Genomic DNA, 22,418 nt, shown 5'->3' on the forward strand with positions numbered 1-22,418 from the left:
AACCATTTCAACCGCCTCCGTTTTATTGTTAATTTCTATATACGTACTCCGAACAAAACGATCAAAAACAACGAACAAATGCAAAACGCTTTTTGTTTGTCACAATTTACGAATAGATTTACATGGAAAAACAAAAATCACGTATATATTTTTAATTTCTTTAATGTATGTATGTACCGGTATAATAAGTAAACCGAACTGGGTCAAGAATCCAAAGCAAACGGCGTTTGGAGAAGATCGTAGGGAGACCAAAGCGCGTCTAACGGACAAGGCCGACCAGCGTCGAGTCTAGCCCATGGCTTACCTTTCCCACTCCAATGCAACAGACTCACCGGACCAGGATGCAAGTCTCGGCACAGTCCCCTGAAGTTATCTCCTCCCAAACCGTGCTGGTTCCAACGATGATTAACCGGTTTAATCAAACCGGCGAAAACCAGCAAAAACGGCGGTAGCGAACCGAGCTCGTATATCCTCATCCGCTTCTGCATCGCCATCCAGTCCTCGATGCGCGCGGTGTACTCTCCTTCCCGCCACCGCGAGAGATCGATCACCATCACTCCGGTGTTGAAGTAGCAGGCCCTGCGATCGGCGAACGTCAAGGAGAGAGTCGGGTTCGACCAGAAGGCCGAGGTGAAGTAGGAGGTGAAGTTGGCTCTGCAGTACTCCGGCGCGGCGAGGACGGTGTCTCGGCCGAGATCCGTGGCGGCGAGTTTGGCGATGTCGTCGACGAGGATCAGATCGGAGTCTAGGTAGACGACGCGGCGGACGCACGGCGGGAGGAGATCGGCGAGGTAGCTCCGGGCGTAGTTCAGGGGACAGTCTAGGGCGGAGCGGATGGAGGAGGAGATCAGGCGGGAGACGGAGGAGACGTTGAAGACGTAGACTTCGAACTCGAGGTAAGGGAACGAGGCGGAGATGGTGGAGCGTAGAGACGAGGCGTCGGCGGAAGCCGAGGCTACGAAGTGGAAGACTATGTTTTCGGGGCAAGAGGAGTGTTGGAGGACGGAGAGGACGGCGGCGACTGAGCCGCGAATGTAGGCTAAGTCTAGTGTCATGGCCACGTGGACAGCTCGACGAGAGCAGAATATTGGCTTGGTCGACACGTCATCTCCGGGATCGATTATGGGGCAATCAGCAGAATTGTAAAACTGTGGGGCTTCTTTGAATTTTTGGATGATTGAAGAGGCGGAAATGGGATTAGGAAAAACAATGAAGAGAAGCGAGAGGAGAATGAGAAGAAGATGTTGGGACATGTTTTTTCTCAGACTCTCTCACGGTATTGGTGAAGGTTTCTCTCAGCTGAGAAGAGCTGTCTCTCAGACTTTGATCATGTGTGTGTGTGTGTCTGAGAGAGAGATATAAAAAGGTTTTTGTTTAGATTTTAGGTTTCTCTCATGAATTTATATATTGATTAGATTCCACGCCCTTTTCATCATTTTATATTACTTCTTTTGTGAACATGATTAGGAATATAAATGATAATAGCTCCTGAATCCAATATTGTGTCAGTGAAAAATTATTGTTTTGGTCAAATACCATTTACTGAGTTTTAGAATTTGGGAATTTTTAATGTTTTGTCATATTTTTTGATTAAAGAAATGTGGTAATTTATTACTTCCACATGTTAGCCGAAAATCATTGTAGATCCACATTATAGGCTATATAATGTTATATCAATTGGTGATTAAGTTATTTAGTAATAAGGTTCCAGTAGTCTTTGTAATTTTATTCAATGTTGTTTCCTACACAATGCAAAGAAAGACATGGAACTTGATAAATGACATTGATATGTACTTATCAAGATCAAATTCACACACGTAATATACATATGTTTGTCTGCATGCAATACAAACAAATAGTCTTTTGGAATTCGAATTTTGTGGATACATATGTCTCGATGATTTATATAAATATTGTGTGGCTGGTACTAGTACTACTACTTACGATTCAAAATGCACAAAAATAGGGGGACTATGAAAACGTGATGAAATGTATGTTTTGAGAATAATTTAACAATCAAAAACTCTAAAAATAATATATATATATATATATATATATATATATACATGACTTGGTCAGTAATTTTTATGGTTGAGATGTTATGTTTAGCTTAAAACTTCATTGTCAATCTATTCGTATTTGTTATAGGTTTTGTTAGTTTTTCTTTGAAGTTTCTATTTATGGTCCTTTGTCACTTTCCATGAATATATGAAATTCATAGGTGAATTGATATATATGATATATATATATATAAAGAATATTGGATCAAATATTAAAAGAATTGTAACGCTGGTAAGCATTTTACAATATTGCTTCCACGCTTTTTTTTTTGGTTATTGGTTGTAGATAGTCTTTTATTTTTCAATGATTGAAATTTGAAATTTTCTTATATTTCTTTATTTCCTTGACCTTTTAATTTATTTTCATTTTTGGCTCATAAGGATGGGCACATGGTCAGAGAGCCTTTTGAGTAGGTTTCTCTTGTTCTTTCCCTTCCAAAGTTTCTAATTATTGTCAGCATGAACTAAGATTTTAGAATAAACTAACGTCTATTGTTACTATCATATGATAAAATTTAAAAATCACTAAAAATAAGCTCTGGCTATAAATAATCGATAAGGTTTTACCATTAAACAACATCGTCTGGGGAAAGTTTTTTTATATAAATTTTTGATGTAAGAATTAGTATTACTTTAACTAATTGATACTCATGACTACGAATATCAAGAAGGAAATCTGAGTCCTTAGTTTTACGCACATATGTAAGCTCGTTTTATTTAGTATTGGTAGTAATTATGTTGAAGAGAATTTGAGACCATGATATTAAAAACATAGTAAAATTTTCTTAAAACAAATACAATATAATTTCATAAATATCCTAATTACAAGGTGGTGGACTATTAGTCTTGAGATAGTTTCGTCACAATACGGACCCGCTTTCGAAAATTTATATGGCCATTTGAATTAGCGTTAATCCGCAAAAATACGTAAAATGCTATGGAACTAGTCGGTTGACTTCAGTCGCCGGATCCCTAGAGTTATAAAAACAATATCCATTATAGTTTCATAACTATCCATTATAACTAGCTATAAGCCTATAACCCTGATCATAAAAACAAATGCAGAAAAGCATGATGCGTGGGCCAAACGTGAAATGAAATAATATCTCAAATCCTAGTGGAACGACTTTTCTGCCATCACCACCATCCACCAACCAAATGTAAATCGCGATCTTTAGAGTTTAGACATGTCTTTTGACAAAAAAAGGCATGTCCTTTTTCTCTGTACTCTTTTTTGCACATCAAGGTCATTTTTTTTGAAATGGATACATTCATTTTGCAAACACAGGCTGTCCGGACCACCAGAAAAGTGTAAACATCTACCTTATTAAAACAGAAACATTCTGTTGGACCTAACATTTATTTTGTAAGTTTTTAAATTAAATACACTTTTATACTTTTTAATTAAACCTACATTAAATTATTAATGTTCCTTTCTTTATACTATTATCCATGTTTTCAAACAATATACTTATTTCTTTATACTACTATCAATGTTTCCAAACAATATATTTTTTATACAACTATCAATGTTTCCAAACAATACAATAGTTAATCTTAGTTATTTTATATCTATCATTTCTCTTTAAAATTTTGTAGAAATATCATAATTTTATAAATTGCAAAATAATAAAATTTAAAATTTGGATTATAAGATTACAAAACTATGAAACTATTATAATTTAAATCAAATTAGATTACATATCGGTCATCCAACAGTTCAATCGGTTAGTCTCGGATTTTAATGATTTTTTTAATATAAATATTTTAAAAACTTAAATTGAATTGTTAGATCTCCGGATTAACCGGTATAATCACAATCGGGTTGAATTAAAAAATCTATCTTATTAAAACAGAAACATTCTGTTGGACCTAACATTTATTTTGTAAGTTTTTAAATTAAATACACTTTTATACTTTATAATTAAACCTACATTAAATTATTAATGTTCCTTTCTTTATACTATTATCCATGTTTTCAAACAATATACTAAATTCTTTATACTACCATCAATGTTTCCAAACAATATATTTTTATACTACTATCAATGTTTCCAAACAATACAATAATTAATCTTAGTTATTTTATATATATCATTTCTCTTTAAAATTTTGTAGAAACGTCATAATTTTATAAATTGCAAAATAATAAACTTTAAAATTTGGATTATAAGATTACAAATTATGAAACTATTATAATTTAAATCAAATTAGATTACATATCGGTCATCCAACAGTTCAATCGGTTAGTCTCGGATTTTAATGATTTTTTTTAATATGAATATTTTAAAAACTTAAATTGAATTGTTAGATCTCCGGATTAACCGGTATAATCTCAATCGGGTTGAATTAAAAAACATTGATTTAAGTGCAAAAATATTCTAAACACACTCTTTAAAATTACCAAAATATTTGTGATATTATTAGTGAAATTTTTCATCGTAAAATATTCCGCGCTTCCAAACGCTGGTCAAATCTAGTTCGCTATTACAACATCTAAAAAAACATTCTAGAATTTTGAATATGATTTTTTTTGCTTTCTAAATTTCTTTTTTCAACTTAAAATTTAAAGTTTTGAATATTGAAACTTGAAATATAAAGTATCACTATTCAAAACTTTAAATTTAAAATTTAATATTTTATTTGTATTTTTGTCATTTATTACTTTTTGGTTATCATTTTAATTTATAAAAACAATTATCTCGTAAATATTTCAAAATTGTCTTTATAAGTTTAAAAAAAAAAAAAGACTTAAAATATTTTTAAACTAGAACTAGATAACAACATTATTACAAGATTTAATATAGTATTTTGTTTGTAATTTAATATTTAATTATGTAATTTTATTCATAATTTTGTATATTAGTATAATATTTTATCAATTAATATTGCTTTAATATTTTTAATACATGTGTTAGTTATTTAAAAAATTTATAAATTTATATTAGTTATGTAGAACATAAAGACCGTATTTTAAAATACAAACAATTTTAAAGTTAAGTTTGAAATTTTGTTTTCGGAAAAAAACTTTTTAAACTTTAAATTAGAGTTTTGAAAACTTTAAAATACAGATTTTTTTGGAGATGCCCTAAGACATCTCATTTAGAATTACCATTGAAGATAAAAATTCGTTGGGTAATAAGCGATCTTGAATCTAAGCCATAACACCATTACTAAGTCCACCTGTTAAAACGTATGTTTCATTTACTTAGCACAATTGTTTTCAGATATAGTTTCATTGAGTTAAATTTAGAAAACTACTGTAAATTTTAAACACGAGAAACAAAAATAATTAAGATGGCAAAACTGATCTGTTGGGCAATCCTTTTCTCTTGAAAATCGCTTCACTTATTTCCTAAGGGAATTGGGTGTGATGAGTGCGAGGTCTCATTCTTCTATTTACTTATAATTTCAAGCAAAACTAGTTTTATTTCATCATTATGATTCTGATCATAATATGAATGATATGTAGCGCCACTCTTAGCTAATTAATCACACGGTGGTGAACTAGTGATTATGAGAGAGCTTCATTCCTAATAAGAACTCAGTTTCGAAACTCCGTGTGGTCATCCGATCTAATATTACATTACAAGAATATGTAAAATATCGTAAACTTTGTGGGATAGTCGGGTGATCTTGGTTGCCTTATTTCCATGATTACTAGAAGAGAAAAGGACACTCTTATCTAATTTTTACTCCGCAGATCCAAATCATGATACTCAAAAACTATGATCACCCTTATTTAATATCCTTACTCAATGTCTTAAACGTTAAACTAGAAATTTAATTCAATATGTGTTTTGATGGATGATAAACACCACGGTGTGATACTAAAAAATAACATGCACAATGAAGTAAAGTTTTGACAAAATATAAAACGAAAATAACAACAAACGTAAAGTATCTATGATATTATCAAGTTAGTAAAATTCGTCTTAATTCACACTACATATGAGTTCTCTCTATTAAGTCTTCAAGATATGTCATCAAAATAAAGGCATGTGGCTTCATATGACAGACTACACATAGTGACGATCGTAATAATAAATAAGCATGTGCAAGAATAGAAGGCTTATAGTTAATACCTGTTCATGTATCTATGCAATATACATATGTATCTGAATTTTTGAAATAAAATTAAAACACAAGTATATGATCGGCGGCAAATATATTGTAGCTTTTGCCTTTCTATGTGTGTGTATAAACTCAGACAAAAAATTGAAAACATACCATCAAAAGGTATATTTCGAATGAACATTTATAGGATATGTATACAGTATACACGTACATGCGCTTCCAAGATTCCATACGCCATAACTTCAGTCTTCTTCGGAATCGTTAGATCGGTACATATCCTACTTCCTAATACTTTAAAATCTTGGATTCATCGACTTCATTTGAATTAAATATCTGCATGTGTATCCATTCGGTCCCATACTTGTTTTAGTAAGTAAAATTTATAATGCCGCATGCATGTTTTTGATAGATAAAGCTTGAGAGTTGAGACAATACTAACATAGTACTCAAAACATTACATACTATTTTTTAGGAAGGTCGAAAAACTATAATCTTAAAAGAGCTGGGGATAAATTCATATATTTACAACTGTTAAATTTTTAATAAATATTGTGACGATTAAACAAATATTATGAGAAAAATAATAATAGAACAAAAATCTTTCTACCGCACAAGGCAGACAATTGTTCTGGTAGCTAGCTACTATACCAAGTAATAAGGAGCATCTTGTGTCTTGTCTTCCAAGCTAACACTAGAGAATATCTACCTGCTGTAAGAACTTAGCCAGCAATGGGAACAATACAAAAGCAAACTGAGAGACAATCCCTTGACCAACAAGAAGACATGTTGTGCAGACAATAATGTAGATTGAACCATCACCAGATTCATATAACCTCAAGTTCAAGGTCTTTCAATACAATACGAGGCTCCAAGAACGTGTTTGCTAAAATCGCCCGCTACTAATTCAATATAACATAATGGTAAATTATGATCGACTTTCACATTACAAGAATAAACTAAACAACATAAGTCTTGTAGACTCGCAAAGCAAATCCTCGAAGAAACAGGTATTATTAATTAACATATGAACAATTTTGCTAAGCACAAGATCAATACAAGCCAAGTCATAGAACAATTTTCCCGGGGTTTATACAAATCCGGTCTCAAATAAACAAGTGGAGGAGGCAAAAGCTCTCTAATCGATTTTCCTCACTAGCTTAAGATGAGGGAAAACACAACGACGATAAAAACAAAGCATAGCAATGCCTTCAAGTGGTAGTCTTGTTGTCCTTGTCTCCCCGTGTACCGTTGATAACTATGCATATGCGAGTGTCCTCCATGGAAAGGGTTTGAGAACCCGTGAGGGAAACCACCAGAAGCAGCAGCAGCAGCTCCATACATGGCTGCATCAGGGAACCCATGGAAATGGAGGTTGAACAACGAAGGTATCAAACCTCCAAACGCTGCAGGCAACGCGGTAAAGTTACCGAACCGAGCACCCGCCACGGGAGCTGCAAAACCTCCCATGAACCCACCAAAACCGTGATGACCAAACCCATGGTTTGGCTCGGGAGGTTGCGCTGTTTCGGGTCTCTGTCCCGATGGACGGTTCGGCACTTGGATTCCAGGAATGGACTTGGACCTAGGGTCGGTAGATGATTTGCCTCTACCGTACAGAGGAACCAACCTGTCTTCTTGGATCACGGCTTTGCAAACGGGACATTCACTTGAGGTTGAGTGGAGATGGAGCCATTTGTACAAGCAAGGCCAACAGAACAAGTGACCACAGAGAGTCACAATAGGATCTTGAGCCAAGTCAAAGCAGATGTTACATTCGAAGTTACTCGAATCATCGCTGTTTGTATTGTTGCCGCTAGAACAAGAAGGTATATCAGACATGATTCACCAGACAAACATCTGATTCTCTTACTCCTACAACAGCATTAAGCACATAATAATTTGAATTAAGTAAAACAAACATAGGAATTACATAATCTGGTAATCTATTACTTAATAAGGCTATATATTTTCACTACCTGTTTACGTAATAATTTGGTTTCGAAGACTCTATATATCATATATTAATTTTGTAACATCAATTTAAATCACCAAAATTGTTTGCCCAAATTTCCTTTCATGAGGATTAAATAAACAATTAATTGCTGGATCACTAAAGCTTCATGAGGATTCAATAAACGTCCAGATATCTCTGTTAAAACAACTAAAATCTCCAGTTATATATTCCGGCGATTATAATAACCAATCAACGTTATACCGGAATCAAACCAAATCAGGCAAATCACTAAGCATAAACACGAAATTCAAGAAGTTTATTGAATCTTAAACAAAGAAATGATCGGAATATATACGTACCTATTGACTAAAGAGTTCGATCGCGGCGATGAAGGGATGATACAGATCGCAATCCTGGGAGGAGCAAAGTTCGCTTAAGGGCTAAGATTGGCCGGAGACAGGGAGGGGACCAACCATGGAAAAATCTTCTGACAATTATTTAACTGACCTGTTTTATAATTTGTTGTCTTTTTCTATTTTACTTAATTAGCGTGTCGTAGTGGTCCCCAGATACACGTGAACACATGTGTACACGTGACTTTGAACTAGTGGTTAGTTGAAGTCAACTATGTCTTGTTGATCGTTGGATAGTTAGGTCGATAACGATCTAGTTAAAATTACTTCTGAGGTCATGTACCTACCAGTTAGTGTATTATTACCGTCGCACGAGGCGGCTTCAAGGCTTTTTAAATTCAAAATTTTGACAGTGTTGGTTTTGACTTTTTACTATCCTGAACTTCAAGTGCAAAATTACTTTCGTGTCTGATCATTACTCTGGTTCCACCGTGTTAGAATCCTTTATTGGCCATCTTTGCCCTTGAGAGACGTCGGTGAGGTTTGTGATCCTATTCGGAAACCAGAGAATCTCTCCCACATGAAACTCTTATTCACGGAACCTAGAACCTATAGGTAAAGTACTGGCTAACATCAATTCCATAGAAGTACTACAAAACTCTTTTTTTTGTGGAAATGCAATCTATGATTTGAAGCTTAACCACGCTGCCCTTCTTTCGTTGAAAATGTCTTCAGAACTAATCCTTGAAAAAGGTTTCATCTCTATGTTGTACAAGTTCCATTGGTAAAAGTGCTGATGGACTAACTTTTTTTAATCGGGTATTCATTTGAATTGTGAAGAAAGTGTGTTGCTTTATTTATAAACAAGAGGTGATAAACATTTTCTGATTTGGTCGGTGAAGGAAGTGTCACATGTCACCCCCCCCCCCCCCCAGAAAAAAACGGTTAGTCCAATTTTTGTGGATGACATGTGAGATACGAAACACATGTCGCAGCGCTCTTTTTACTGTTTCAAGAGATCTATCTTCCCAGGTACGTTCTGTTCTTGACATGCTTTTGCATTCTCCTGCAGTGTATCTATAGTATGTTTTTTGTTCCTTAAACATTATGTGAATAGGTACACGCACAGTTGGGCAGGTGGTGACAACGGGTAATGATAGAAAGAGCTTTGAGCCTCTCGTTTTTAGCCATCTTTGGTTAGAAAAGTGGTGAAGAAACCTAAGACTTAAAACCAAACAATCCTTCTAGTTGCTTTTGATCCCTTAATCCATTATTTCCTCTGTGCTTTGATCTTAGATATTTTTGTATTACTTGGAAATAAGATCCTATGAATGAGGATACTTTTCAAAGCTGTAAATGATGTATGACGAAAATATTATGAAATAGGTAAGCCCCTAGTAGTACTAATTTAATACCGAGACTCAGCAATGAGAGGTCTTCTAGAATTTCGGAAAGTTTATTTAAGGGCTACATAATAAACACGGCACTTGTACCTGTCGGTACTTATCTTGAGACATAGGTCTGTAAAACACATTATTAATCGATTAATAGATGATCATAAATTATTTTGGTTGCAATTTTTGCAAGTTACTTAGGCATTCATATATGTATCCGGGGATTTTATGGAATAGTCTGCGGCATGCTAAAATTCTTCTAACCGTCTTGGAAAGGTAAGGGCATCTCCATATCTACTCTATAATTTACTCAATTTATAGAGTAAATATAGTGATAAATGGAGTAGTGAATAAAAAATAAAAACATTACTCCATTTACAGAGTAATATTTTTTTTTTGTTCATTATTCCATTTTCTACTTTATTTACTTTATAAACGAAGTAAATTATAGAGTGAAGATGGAGATGTTCTGAGAAGGTTTTAAAAAATTATCTTTTCAACTATGTAGTTTAAAAAGTGAATATATATATATATATATATATATGTATAATTTTGTAGAGAAGGTAAATATTAGTTGAAGGTTGAGAAGTTAAACAAAATTATCTTTCAACTATTAAATCTCTCTTTACCTTGAATGGTTAAGTACTATTATGTAGTTCAAATATAATGTAAGAATCATGTAAGCGCTATCACGTATTACAAGCCATACATTAGTGTATTTCTTTCTTATTACTCATAATAAATAAATAATAGGAAAAATGTCAGGAAAAAATGCAAAACAATATTTTTTTTGTAAAAACAAGTCAATTCATTTAATGAAAGGGGGACTTCTTGAACAAGAGAATTCTATTAGAAAAAGGTATCCGCACATTTATAAAAAATTCAAGATTTTTATTGATAATTCAGTACAGAATATTTTAGAAAAAATTGAGATACGTAATAAATACTATTTTTACATACGTGGAAAATAAAAAACGTAAAATGACAAAAAGAAAATCTGAAAGCGAAACAAACTCGTACAAGAAAATTCAAGTTTGTGTCGTGTGTTTTGGATCTTTGAATAAATACGTGATCAAGATAGTAGAAAAGTAATCACCAATTGACAATTGCCATATCTACCAGTTTCCGTTCACCTCGCATATCCCAAACATCAATATGGAAAAGACGGGCACACCGATTAGACCGGAACCAAGAAAATCATAGTTCAAAAGTTTGTTATTGAACACGCTAAACTAAAGGACAGATGAATCGTATACACATATTTACACGTATCTCATGCACAACTTAGCATGGAACATTTTTAGCAGAAAAAAAGAACTTAGCATGGAAAATAAATTATATTATCACTTAGAATCTTTCGAATGTTAAATGATATAAAAATTGGCTCTAACAAAGAAATACACCATTACAAATCCGGCATCTTGTTGTCGTCATGCAGTAAGGAAAAAAGTTGAGACGATAACACGTCTTATTAGTTTTGATCCATGATATACAAAATTAAGTCATATTATTCGTAAACACCAATATAGATATGAATCATGGACTTTTCCATAGAGATTTGGAATATCCCCAAATTAATAAAAAAGAATACACCATTACAAGACACTATAGTTCAACCATATATTACCGACCGGGTGTACCTAGGACCTAGGTGAGAGATAGATGGGACAAATCCAGAAAGTCAAATGGTTCAATGGCCCTATGAATCTTTAGTTAAAAACTTTTTTTCTAATATGATGTGTTATATTTGCTAGTTCTGCCCCTGGTTACAGACAAAATCAAAATGTATATTTGTATGTCTTTGTCAAGTCTCCCTAACTCTGTATTACACGGCTGCGCAAAATATTTGTTTTGATTTGATTTGTTATCCATTTTAATTCGAACCTAAAATTTTTGATATTCGTAAACTTACGAAACAAAGCAGATCACAAATACTAATATTTTTATGAATGAGATATTCGATTCAATCCATTATATATACATTTAAAGAATTATAAATATAAGTTATATAAATATTATATTTTATATAAGTTTACAAGAATTTTATTTAATAAATTTATTAAATAATTTATTAGAATTTTAAAATTGTAATCTGTTTTTATGATAAAATATTATTATATTTATTTTCTAGTTTTTATTTTTATGAATCGAATCTGATATCCTGTAAAAAATTCTTTAAAAAATTCAAATATTCAGGACATTGAATATCCGGATAGCTACAGATCGAATCAGATCGGATAATTAAGTATTCGTAAGAAACATATTGGATAAAAATACCTCCAAAAATCTGGAAATCCGATCTGTTCTACCCTAAATATGTACATTGGCCAAACAATTTAACTATGAGGTATTCACTTCAACTTTTCTCATAATACAATTTGATGCATTTGTTTTTACAAAATAAAATTTGGATTACTAAACCATATATATTATCTTTTAAAATAATATACCTATTTATAGATTTTTAATAACCATGATAAATGTTTTAAAGAATTTAGCTATTTTTCAACTTTGCTATTTATATATTTATTTGAGTTTAACTTATTCAGTTAGCTAGTGCATTTCTAACATATGTGCATTTCTAGCTGAAAATAGAATTAAAGCACATATGTTAACTTATTCAGTTAGCTAGTACATTCAGTTAACATATGTGCTAGCCAGTTTTATGTAGTTTGATTTTTGGTATATCCATATATATCTTTCATGTAAACTCATATTTTCTTTTATCAGAGCATTTTTAACAGTAGAGTACACATGAAGCTCTCAACAAATAGAAAATATTAATATCTTAATTTTATAACCTTTTCAATTTATTTCCAAAATCTAAATCATAGGTACGTAACATGTGTAGAAATTTTCTCTCACATATGTTTAAAGTGTTCTCAAACAAGAACACTTTTTAAAAACTTTATATTTTGTTTTTGAGAACACCACAATGTTGATGCTCTTACTTCATAACATTCTTATAATGAATACTCATTTTTCAGTTTGACCAAATTTTATAATAAACTTGATTCATTTTTAATCTAGATCTAGATCTTTTAGTTTTATAACGTTTAATGATCTGTTAATTTTATAAAAAGACATATATTATAACTGAAATGCTATTTTATGAAATAAAATTATCTATTATTATATAAAATATATACATTGTTTACTAGTTATAATAAAAATATTTTACAAATTATTTCACATATTCCATTTTAAAATTTAACGAAGAAGAAATTCTCTTTAAAAAAAGTTCCTTGTGTTTCAGATTTTAAACCTACAAAATAAAAGATATATGTAGAATTCACAGACAAAACTATTTCAATCCACCTTTTTCTTCTAAAATATACCTTTTTATTTTTTTTATCTATATTTACAAATAGGAATAGCATTGATCTATATTTTAACTCTAAATATAAAAATGCTATTTTGAAAAATATATTTCACATCTATCATGAAATTAATTTATTTTATAAGACAATAAAAATATATTGGAAATGGTTTGATAGTTTTAGTTTTTATTTCATATATCTATTATCTTATTTTTCTATTCCAGAAATAATCATTTTGTTTTCTGTATATTCTTAATTAGTAGGAAAAAACAGTTACAAGTTACAACCAATATTCACGTCAGTCCTTGTGAATTTTATAAAAAAATATTGAAAATGATAAAATTCAGTCGGCAGCACACTTGAAAATCTACTATAAATAGGGGAGCCGTGCCATTAACTTTCATTCATCATTACATACACATTCGACCAATACTCGAGAATAAAAATGGCTAACTTCTCTAGTTCACACCTTCTCTTCATCTCCTTCATCATAGCTTCAGGTATACTCACAAATATACATTCTTTTCCACAAAAGTTTTCACAGCATTTTTATTTTATGCAAAGGAAATGATATAATATAATACAATCTAACTAACTTGGATTGCTTATTTTACAAGGGACACTATCCGTTGTCTCCGGAACCGTCTTTACCATCGTGAACAGCTGCAGTTTCAACGTCTGGCCAGGCATCCTCACTGGAAACGGCGCACAACTCAACGACGGCGGCTTTCTCTTAACCCCTGGAGCTTCCGTCGATGTAACCGCACCCGCGGGATGGTCCGGCCGAATATGGGGCAGAACGGGCTGCAACTTCGATGGCTCAGGCGCTGGGAGATGTCTCACCGGCGACTGCGGCAACAAACTAAAATGCGCGGGCGCAGGAGGAGTTCCACCGGTCACACTCGCCGAGTTCACAATCGGCAATGGCGGCGGACAGGACTTCTACGACGTAAGCCTCGTCGACGGCTACAACGTCCAGATGGGAATCACGACGCGAGACGGCTCAGGCGACTGCCAAAACGTTGGATGCGTTTCGGACCTGAACGGGAGCTGTCCGAACGATCTACGTGTTATGGACGGGGGGAACGTTGTGGCGTGTAAGAGCGCTTGCGCCGCGTTTAACAAACCAGAGTATTGTTGCACCGGTGCGTTCGATAAACCGGAGACTTGTCCGCCCACGGATTTCTCGAGGATTTTCAAAGCGGCTTGCCCTAAAGCGTATAGCTACGCATACGACGACGCTTCCAGCACTTTTACTTGCACCAATGCTAATTACTCCGTCGTTTTCTGTCCAAGATCATAGATAGATACACGCTTACATTATATCATTATCACACAATCATTATACTAATTATCAACGTGTATTACCGTGGAGTCGCTGGATGTAATAAGAGCTTTTGCGGGATGAGATAAATTCCGCAGGCTGACATTATAGTGAATAATAAAAGCTACAGAATAAACTTTATGATAAAAAATCGTGTGATTAGCTATTTTTGTGTGTGGAATGATAGCGTACTACATAATTAACCAACAGACATGTCTAATATTCAGAACGTGAATGATTTTACTCACTCAATAAACTATTATTTTAATAATTTATCATTACATTAATCAATAATATGGTATACTATTTTTATCATTAATTTTTCTTTATTATTGGATATGTTCTGTTATTCTAATAATTAATTGCTTGATAGTTCAGCTGCTAAATACATGTTTAATGATGGAATACAATTTTCTTTTTTTTTTCTTTTATCGAAACCCACATGGGTTCTATAGAAGTAATTCACCATGCCATGCTCTCTAACAACGATTCCTGTTCGTATACGTTTATACTCCACTAAAGGACTAGTCAGGCGAAGAAAAAAGGGGAGGCATGCAGATACTGGCGTGAGAGTTTGAGCGTTTATATAAAAGGCGCGCGAGAGGAAGAGTATTGAAGTTAAATCTAATCTGATTGCAGCGAGAAAAGAGAGATTGAAAATCTTCGAATGTTGTCGCAAAGAAAAGGACGAAGGTAATAAGTGCATGGAGAGAAATGAAGCGGAAGTTTGGTTGTATATCTTCGGTCTACTCGCAACAGACATATCAATAAATTATGTTTCAATCTAGTATAAAAATAATGGTACTACTCGTTTTAAAAAAAAAAAAAAAAGAGTGAGAGAGGTCACATGAAAACACATTTACATTGTAACATACTAATATCAGAACAGATAGTAAATTCATTTGGGAGCTTAGTTAGAGTTATGTTTCTTGATTTCAGGGTCTTTTTTTTTGTTTGATGGCGGTAAATTACATGGTTAAACAACAGAAGCAAGAGGAAATAACATTCTACTCCTTAAGCCAAACATCTCCAGAACAAGCTAAAACTAGCTGCAGCAAGCCACAAATGGTTACTCAAGTCGGGGCATCACTGTACTTAGAGGATCTGTTATGAAGTCGGGGCTTGTTTCTTTTAGCTGATGCAGTTGAGATCAGTGTTTCTGGCTTCTTTGAATTGCAACTTGCACGCTCTCTTCATTCTCTTTGCAGCTTGGACAAACGCCATAATAACTTGAAGCTCGTCCATTTGCTGAAAATATCATAACATTAAAATTGTATCATCATAAACAAAACTATAACACACAAGACGAATCAAGTGAAGTCTCAGAAGGATACCAAATGCTCCTGAGACATAAAGTGTCTCTGAACAATGTCAAATAGTTGCTCCTTTGATGGATTTGGAATTGCATCCACCTACAAGATTTTTATTCATGAGCAAGAGCACATAGAAAGTAGAGTTCTAGATCAAGTGAAGAGAAGGTTTTCTTTCTTCCTTATTATATAATAAACTTACAAGGTTGAAATGTTGCCAATATTTCAGTAAAGCAGGCATTTCCAGTTTGTTAAGATCAACCTTCTGCGTGAAAGCATTAGTACAAGATCAGTGGCATTAGATTCAAGGAAACGAAACAACTTGTCATAGAAACAAGGCTGAGAATATCAGTTTATAAGGTTACAGCTTTTATGTGTCCAAAGAACAATATGCCACTTAGTAACTCACTGGAGACTAAACAAAGTTGAAAAATCTCTATCGAGTTTTTCTTGACAATTGACAGAATCCTTTAAGAATAAATAATTAATTTGTTTTTTTCTTTTTTTGCTGAAAAATGGAAAATCAGAAATCTTGAAGAAAGACAAGGAATCAAACTTACTCGGATTTTTGTGATGTAGACATGTAGCGTGGACATGAGTTTCGTTATGCCGCCTTTGAATAGAGCCCGGCGGTTTAAAAAGTCTAATCTCTATGTTTTTTTTTTTTTTTTGGGAAAATTTAACCTCTATGTTGGAAAGTTCCGTTGGTAAAAATGCTGCTGGAACATTTGTTTAAATCTCGGATTCATTTGAATGGCGACAAAGTGTGTTGCTTCTTGTAGATATTTTTTTAAGTTGTCCACACAGTACATAACATTTTTTTTTTTTGAGAACGTAATCAATACTAGTATTTTGACGTACGTGGAAAAAAAAAACGTAAAATGACAAAAACTGAAAAATAAACTCGTACAAGAAAATTCAAGTTTGTGTGGTGTGTTTTGGATGTTTTGAATAAATACGTGATCATCAAGATAGTAGAAAAGTAATCGCCAATTGGAAATTGCCATATCTACTAGCTTTTCGCTCACCTCACATATCCCCAACATCAGTTAGCAAAAGGACACACGACTTAGACTGGCAGCAAGAAAATTATAGTTCAAAACTTTTTTTTTTTTTTATATAGTTCAAAACTTTCTGATTGAAGATGCTAAAATTCAAGGACAAATTAATGAATCACATATACAAGTTTACCTATCACATTAAATTTGGCTCTACTAACCATTACAAAAGAATATTCAACCATATGTTACAGACTAGATCACATGGTATGTTTTTGTCAAGTCTCCCTAACCCCTGTTTCACTTACAAAGTCGTCTATATATCGTTTTCTGCATTTATTTTAATTATGCCTGTGAAAAGCTTGTGGAATTTAGATCTCTGTAACTTGGTCAAATATCGTTTGAAGAAATGATAGAATTCATTCAGTTGGTTGCACACTTGAAAAAATTACTATAAATAGAGGGATCCGTGCCATTAACTTTCATTCATCATTACACATTCAATTAATACTTGAGATTAAAAATGGCGCGTTTCTCTTGTTTACACCTTCTCTTCTTCATATCCACAGGTATACGTACTGACGTACACACATGCATTAATGCATACATACATACACTTTGCCCCTCATCTTCTTCTCCTTCATCAGCGTTCCGCATAAGTTCTCACAAAAGTAATTGTTTCATGCATAGACAAGGATATAGTATTATAAGTATCTCTAAGGATATTTATTAATACAATATAATATAACTATATAAGTAACTTTGATTGTATATTATGCAAGGCACAATTTCCGTCGTATCCGGCACCGTCTTCACCATCGTGAACAGTTGCAGTTTCACCGTCTGGCCGGGAATCCTCACCGGAGACAACGGTGTACAACTCAACGACGGTGGATTTGAGTTAGCTCCAGGAGCTACCGTCGATGTAACCGCTCCTGCGGGATGGTCCGGCCGGATATGGGGCCGAACGGGCTGCAACTTCGATGGCTCCGGCGCGGGAAGTTGCCTCACGGGAGACTGCGGCAACAAACTAAAATGCGCAGGCGCAGGAGGAGTTCCACCAGTCACACTCGCCGAATTCACAATCGGCACTGGTGGCGGGCCGGACAACTACGACGTAAGCCTCGTTGATGGTTACAACGTCCAGATGGCACTCACAAGTCACAACACGAGACGGCACAGGCGATTGCCAAAACGGTGGATGCGTTTCGGACCTGAACGGGAGCTGTCCGAACGACCAACGCGTTCTGGACGGAGCGAATAATGTTGTGGCGTGCAAGAGCGCTTGCGCGGCGTTTAACAAACCTGAGTATTGTTGCACCGGTGCTTTCGATAAGCCGGAGACTTGTCCGCCGACGGAATTATCAAAGATATTTAAAGCAGCTTGCCCTAGAGCGTATAGCTATGCTTACGACGACCGTAATACGAGCCTTTTTACTTGCACCAATGCCAATTACTCCATCGTTTTCTGTCCCAGAGCATAGATCCATTATCATTATCAACTGGTAATATGTACCGTGTAATCGCTGAATGTAATAAACGCTTTTGCGGGATGTAATAAATTCCGCAGGCTGATATTATAAGAAATAACTAGATTTTGATCCGTCCTTGTAAAGGGCGGGTATATTTTTGTTTTTAATTTTCTTTTTTAAAAATTTAATTTTTATATTTGTTATTTTTTTAATCTTACAAATAAAAACATAAATAAGATTACAAAAAAACACCAAATATAAAAATTATACTCTAAAAGAAAAAAAAAAATTTATGGTGGATCAGGAAAAATAAATGGCTTTATATATAATGAAAAAGTAATTTTAAATAAAATTTATATTTTTAAATTATATATACCCGTTATATTCATAGTTTTCAATTTTTTTTAAAAAAGTCAGATGAAATATAATCAATTATAAGTGTTTCAGATTTTATTACAGCATCAGAGTTTTAAGTTTTAGATGTTAAATTTTATGAATAAAAATGAAAAAAATTTAGAAGTCAAATATATTCACCTAATACTTTATCTACATTTAAATGGTGCTGAAAAGCGTTTTATTTGTACCTATTATTTAACTAATTTTAGTGGGATACATATATGACTTATAGACGAATTAAAATATAAAAATGTTTTCATATTCGATCTGAACCCGTAGATGAACCGATAAACCCAGTAACCCATCTACAATCTATTTCAAATTTTATGTAAATTTTTTAAATTAAAAATCTGGAAAATTGCAAAAACATGCTATTAACCGGACCGACTGATTCGGTAAAAAGTCTTTAGTTGTATAGTATCTTATTTTTTAGCCAATGTTTTAATTTGGTATTAAAAATTAGTTAAATTTTTCTTTTTTTTCCATGGAGGAGAAAATTAGAAATTCAAATAAAAGTGTGAATATTATATGTTTATAGTATATTATGTGGCTAGTGCTTATGTGCCTATACAGATGTAGTCGTATATTTAGTTTCTTATATTACTTATATATATATATTTTATTTTTTTTTGAAACTGGCTTCATATATATTACTTATATATTTGGTTGACGTATTTTACTGTTTTGAACATTTAAAATAATCTATCAAAGTATTAAGGAAGCTGGGGAAGATTAAAGTTAAAAAAAAAAGTAGGGAAGGTTAATGCTTTATTAGACCACCGAGAAGTAGGGTGAGACTAATATTTGCTTTATTGTTTTTTATTAGAAGTCGGGGAAGCATACTGAAATGAGATATGCGAAATATTAGGTAGTTCAAGTGGTCTATTTTTTCATTTCCTAATACACCCTTAATGAGTTTTTAAATTGAAGGCAAAATCAATGACACAAAAAGTAATATACCCTGTAAGAGTAGGGGTAAATACAAAAAAGAGTTCCTGATTTAATAGTATTGATAAACTACAGAATGAAATTTATGAAAAAATATCGTATGATATTTAGTTAGTTTTATGGGATGATGGTATATACAGAATTACCAACATATTTTAATATTCATAGTATTTTTTTGTAACAATGAATGATTATACTCACTCAACTAACGCAAATACACAGAAATCTAACTGGTTAACAATGTGATGTATATTTTTTTTCTCCTAAGAGCAAGCTAATTACAAAGTTTCTTAGTTTTGGATATTTCAAAATTTACAGAAAAAATAATTTACTGTAATTAAATTAATTAGATTTTCAAATGTTAAGATACGCATCTGGCATTGAAAATTCTTCTAGAAACTTTAAATTAACATTTGAGAACTCTATTCATTTAAATATATACTAGATTTTGACCCGCACGCCCGTGCGGGTATATTTTCTTTATAAAATATATTGCTATTTATTTTTCATGTCAATATTAGAATTGGGCAAAAAACTCGAATCCAAAAAATCGAACCGATCCCGATCCAAAAAGAAGTACCAACCCGAACCGAAATTAATTAAATATCCAAATTATTCAAAATTTTGATATTTAGATAACTAAAACTGAATCCGATCCGAACCGAAGTATTTTTGATACCCGAATGTATTTGAAAAAGATTTATATAATTGTATATATATTATTTTTTAGATTTAATGTATATTAAAACATCTAGAATATATATGGTACTTTTAAGTTGGTTTAAATAATTTAAAATATATGTAAATAGTCAAATGTAAATATTTAAAATAGTTAAAGTATACTAAAAACACCAAAAATACTTAAAATAATTATTGATTCTCTATCCAAATATTTAAATCAAACCAATTTATATGTTAAGTTTAGGTATTCTGATATATGTTATTCAAATTTATATGCAATATATTATTTTGTTATATATTTAAGAAATTTAAAGATCTGAATCGAATACGAACCAAAATTTAAAATATCCATATCTTTGACCCCGGAAATCCGAAACCCAAATAGACCCGAACCAAATAAGAATGGGTACCCAAAAGTCCACCCCTAATTCACAATCTCTTTTTTTCCTTTAAAAATAGAACAAACATATAATTAATAGTATTTTATACGTACCATCATATAAATAATTACATATATTATATTTTTAAAATTCAATGTGAAATATAAAAATCATAATTTAAGTTGGTATATGAAATTTGACTTTGTATTATATTTTTCTTATATATATTGAAAAACATTTTAATAATGGTTATTGGAAAATATTTTAGTAAAAATAAAATTTTGAAAATATGTTTATTTTGAATCAGTTTTTGATATAAATCAACTTTAAATTATTATTTAATTTTTTTTTATGATTATTTTAGACAATGATATTTTTAGACAATGGTATTTGTATATTTTAAAATTGGCCCAAATAGAGTGTTTCTTATAATATAATACATTTTCAATTTTTCTTAATAACATAAATTCATTATTTTCTTATAATTATGATATATATGTTTCCAAACAACATTATATTTTTTTATACTGCTATTCATGTTTCCAAACAAACATATTTCTTTTTAAAACTGTTATCCAAGTTTCCAAATAAACATCTTTTCAAAATTGTTATATATGTTTCCAAACAAACTTAATTTGTACTTCAGTTTTAATAATATAGATAAGATTCTTTAATTAAATATTTACGACTTTTTAGGAATGTAGGTTTTAATAGTTAGATATTATACTTGATTTGCAAGATTAGAATGTATTTTGCGGTAGTTAATTGATGCAAAAATGGTTAAGTTTATAGCGAGAATATAGGAAGATAATTTTGTTAAGGAGATTAATAAATGATTAATCATGATTTTGAATCCCGAAAAATATATAGTGATAAGATCGTATTGTTTAGTAATGATTTATTTTATTTAAATAATAATATAAACTATGATAAAATCTATATTAAATGTATAATTTAATTTTAAAACACCTAATAGACAGTTTTAGATTATGCAAACCAATATTAACCAAGGAATATCACATGGAATCTATGACTTAGTAATGGTAAAGGTACATATGAATATAAGATATTGAATCTTATTATTTGTAGAGCAAGAGGAAAAAGTTTGGTCGTGAATTCCATTAGATATTGTACTGTGGTTATGCAATGAAAAGGTTGAAAATTCAGATTGCTTTCAGTTGGTTCTGTTTTGTTAAGGTTTTCTACAGGTTTGGTAATTATATGGTTTGTTGATAAAAGAAACGGCAGATTTGAAGGTTTAGTTGCTGTCATTTAATACAGCTGGTTTATTATTGGTATCGCTTAGTCCCTGGTTTATTATTGTCATTGTTTAGTCTCGGTTAAATCATTAAAAGTAATAGAAGAGTTTAAGGCGGTGGCATTCTTTGGTAAATATTGAGGAAAAATCTGGGGTATTTTATTTTTGTACTTCAGTTTTAATAGTTTAGATATTTTTGTTTAGTGTGAGATATCAAAGTTAGGAACCTAGCAACAGAAATGCTCTGAGAAAATGTTTTCATATATGAAGTATCTTCTTCTAATAATTCATTGTTTGGTGCACAGTTAATGATGAAATACAAATTTTGTATAGAAATTTTAGTTTTACAACCGGCGGGGTTAGTCTAGTGGTACTTGAAGAGTTTCGGTTTCAATACGGTTCCGGGTTCTATTTCCACTGGCCCCACAAATATGAGCCCATTAATTTCGGCTCATTTGAATGTCCAGAAAACGATATAGCCCATCACATCTAT

At 32.2% G+C, this 22,418-nt stretch overlaps 3 protein-coding genes and 1 pseudogene across 3 annotated transcripts; 2 read left to right on the plus strand and 2 right to left on the minus strand.

The window, feature by feature from the left end:
- Positions 1-1,418, minus strand: LOC108821358 (probable galacturonosyltransferase-like 1). Its single transcript, XM_018594429.2, has one exon. It carries the CDS (start codon positions 1,251-1,253, stop codon positions 204-206), a length of 1,050 nt encoding a protein of 349 aa, XP_018449931.2. The 5' UTR covers positions 1,254-1,418; the 3' UTR covers positions 1-203.
- Positions 1,419-7,129: 5,711 nt separating this feature from the next.
- Positions 7,130-8,605, minus strand: LOC108862385 (uncharacterized). The gene is made up of 2 exons (XM_018636533.2): positions 8,451-8,605; positions 7,130-8,009 (listed from the first exon to the last, which is right to left on the minus strand). Exon 2 carries the CDS (start codon positions 7,974-7,976, stop codon positions 7,290-7,292), a length of 687 nt encoding a protein of 228 aa, XP_018492035.2. The 5' UTR covers positions 7,977-8,009; positions 8,451-8,605; the 3' UTR covers positions 7,130-7,289.
- Positions 8,606-13,537: 4,932 nt separating this feature from the next.
- On the plus strand, positions 13,538-14,633 carry LOC108853073 (pathogenesis-related protein 5). The gene is made up of 2 exons (XM_018626538.2): positions 13,538-13,658; positions 13,776-14,633. Exons 1-2 carry the CDS (start codon positions 13,604-13,606, stop codon positions 14,459-14,461), a joined length of 741 nt encoding a protein of 246 aa, XP_018482040.2. The 5' UTR covers positions 13,538-13,603; the 3' UTR covers positions 14,462-14,633.
- Positions 14,634-17,456: 2,823 nt separating this feature from the next.
- Positions 17,457-18,374, plus strand: LOC108840276 (pathogenesis-related protein 5-like; annotated as a pseudogene).
- The last annotated feature ends 4,044 nt before the right edge of the window (positions 18,375-22,418 follow it).

This window comes from Raphanus sativus, chromosome 1 (genome assembly GCF_000801105.2).
Source record: "Raphanus sativus cultivar WK10039 chromosome 1, ASM80110v3, whole genome shotgun sequence".
Lineage (NCBI taxonomy): Eukaryota > Viridiplantae > Streptophyta > Magnoliopsida > Brassicales > Brassicaceae > Raphanus > Raphanus sativus.

What these genes read in the sequence shown, in the direction of transcription:
- LOC108862385 (XM_018636533.2), bottom strand. Translation starts at nt 7,976, where the DNA reads ATGTCTGATATACCTTCTTGTTCTAGCGGCAACAATACAAACAGCGAT.
- LOC108853073 (XM_018626538.2), top strand. Translation starts at nt 13,604, where the DNA reads ATGGCTAACTTCTCTAGTTCACACCTTCTCTTCATCTCCTTCATCATA. An exon ending in CTCCTTCATCATAGCTTCAG is followed by an intron (nt 13,659 to 13,775) that starts GTATACTCACAA and finishes TTATTTTACAAG; the next exon opens with GGACACTATCCGTTGTCTCC.
- LOC108821358 (XM_018594429.2), bottom strand. Translation starts at nt 1,253, where the DNA reads ATGTCCCAACATCTTCTTCTCATTCTCCTCTCGCTTCTCTTCATTGTT.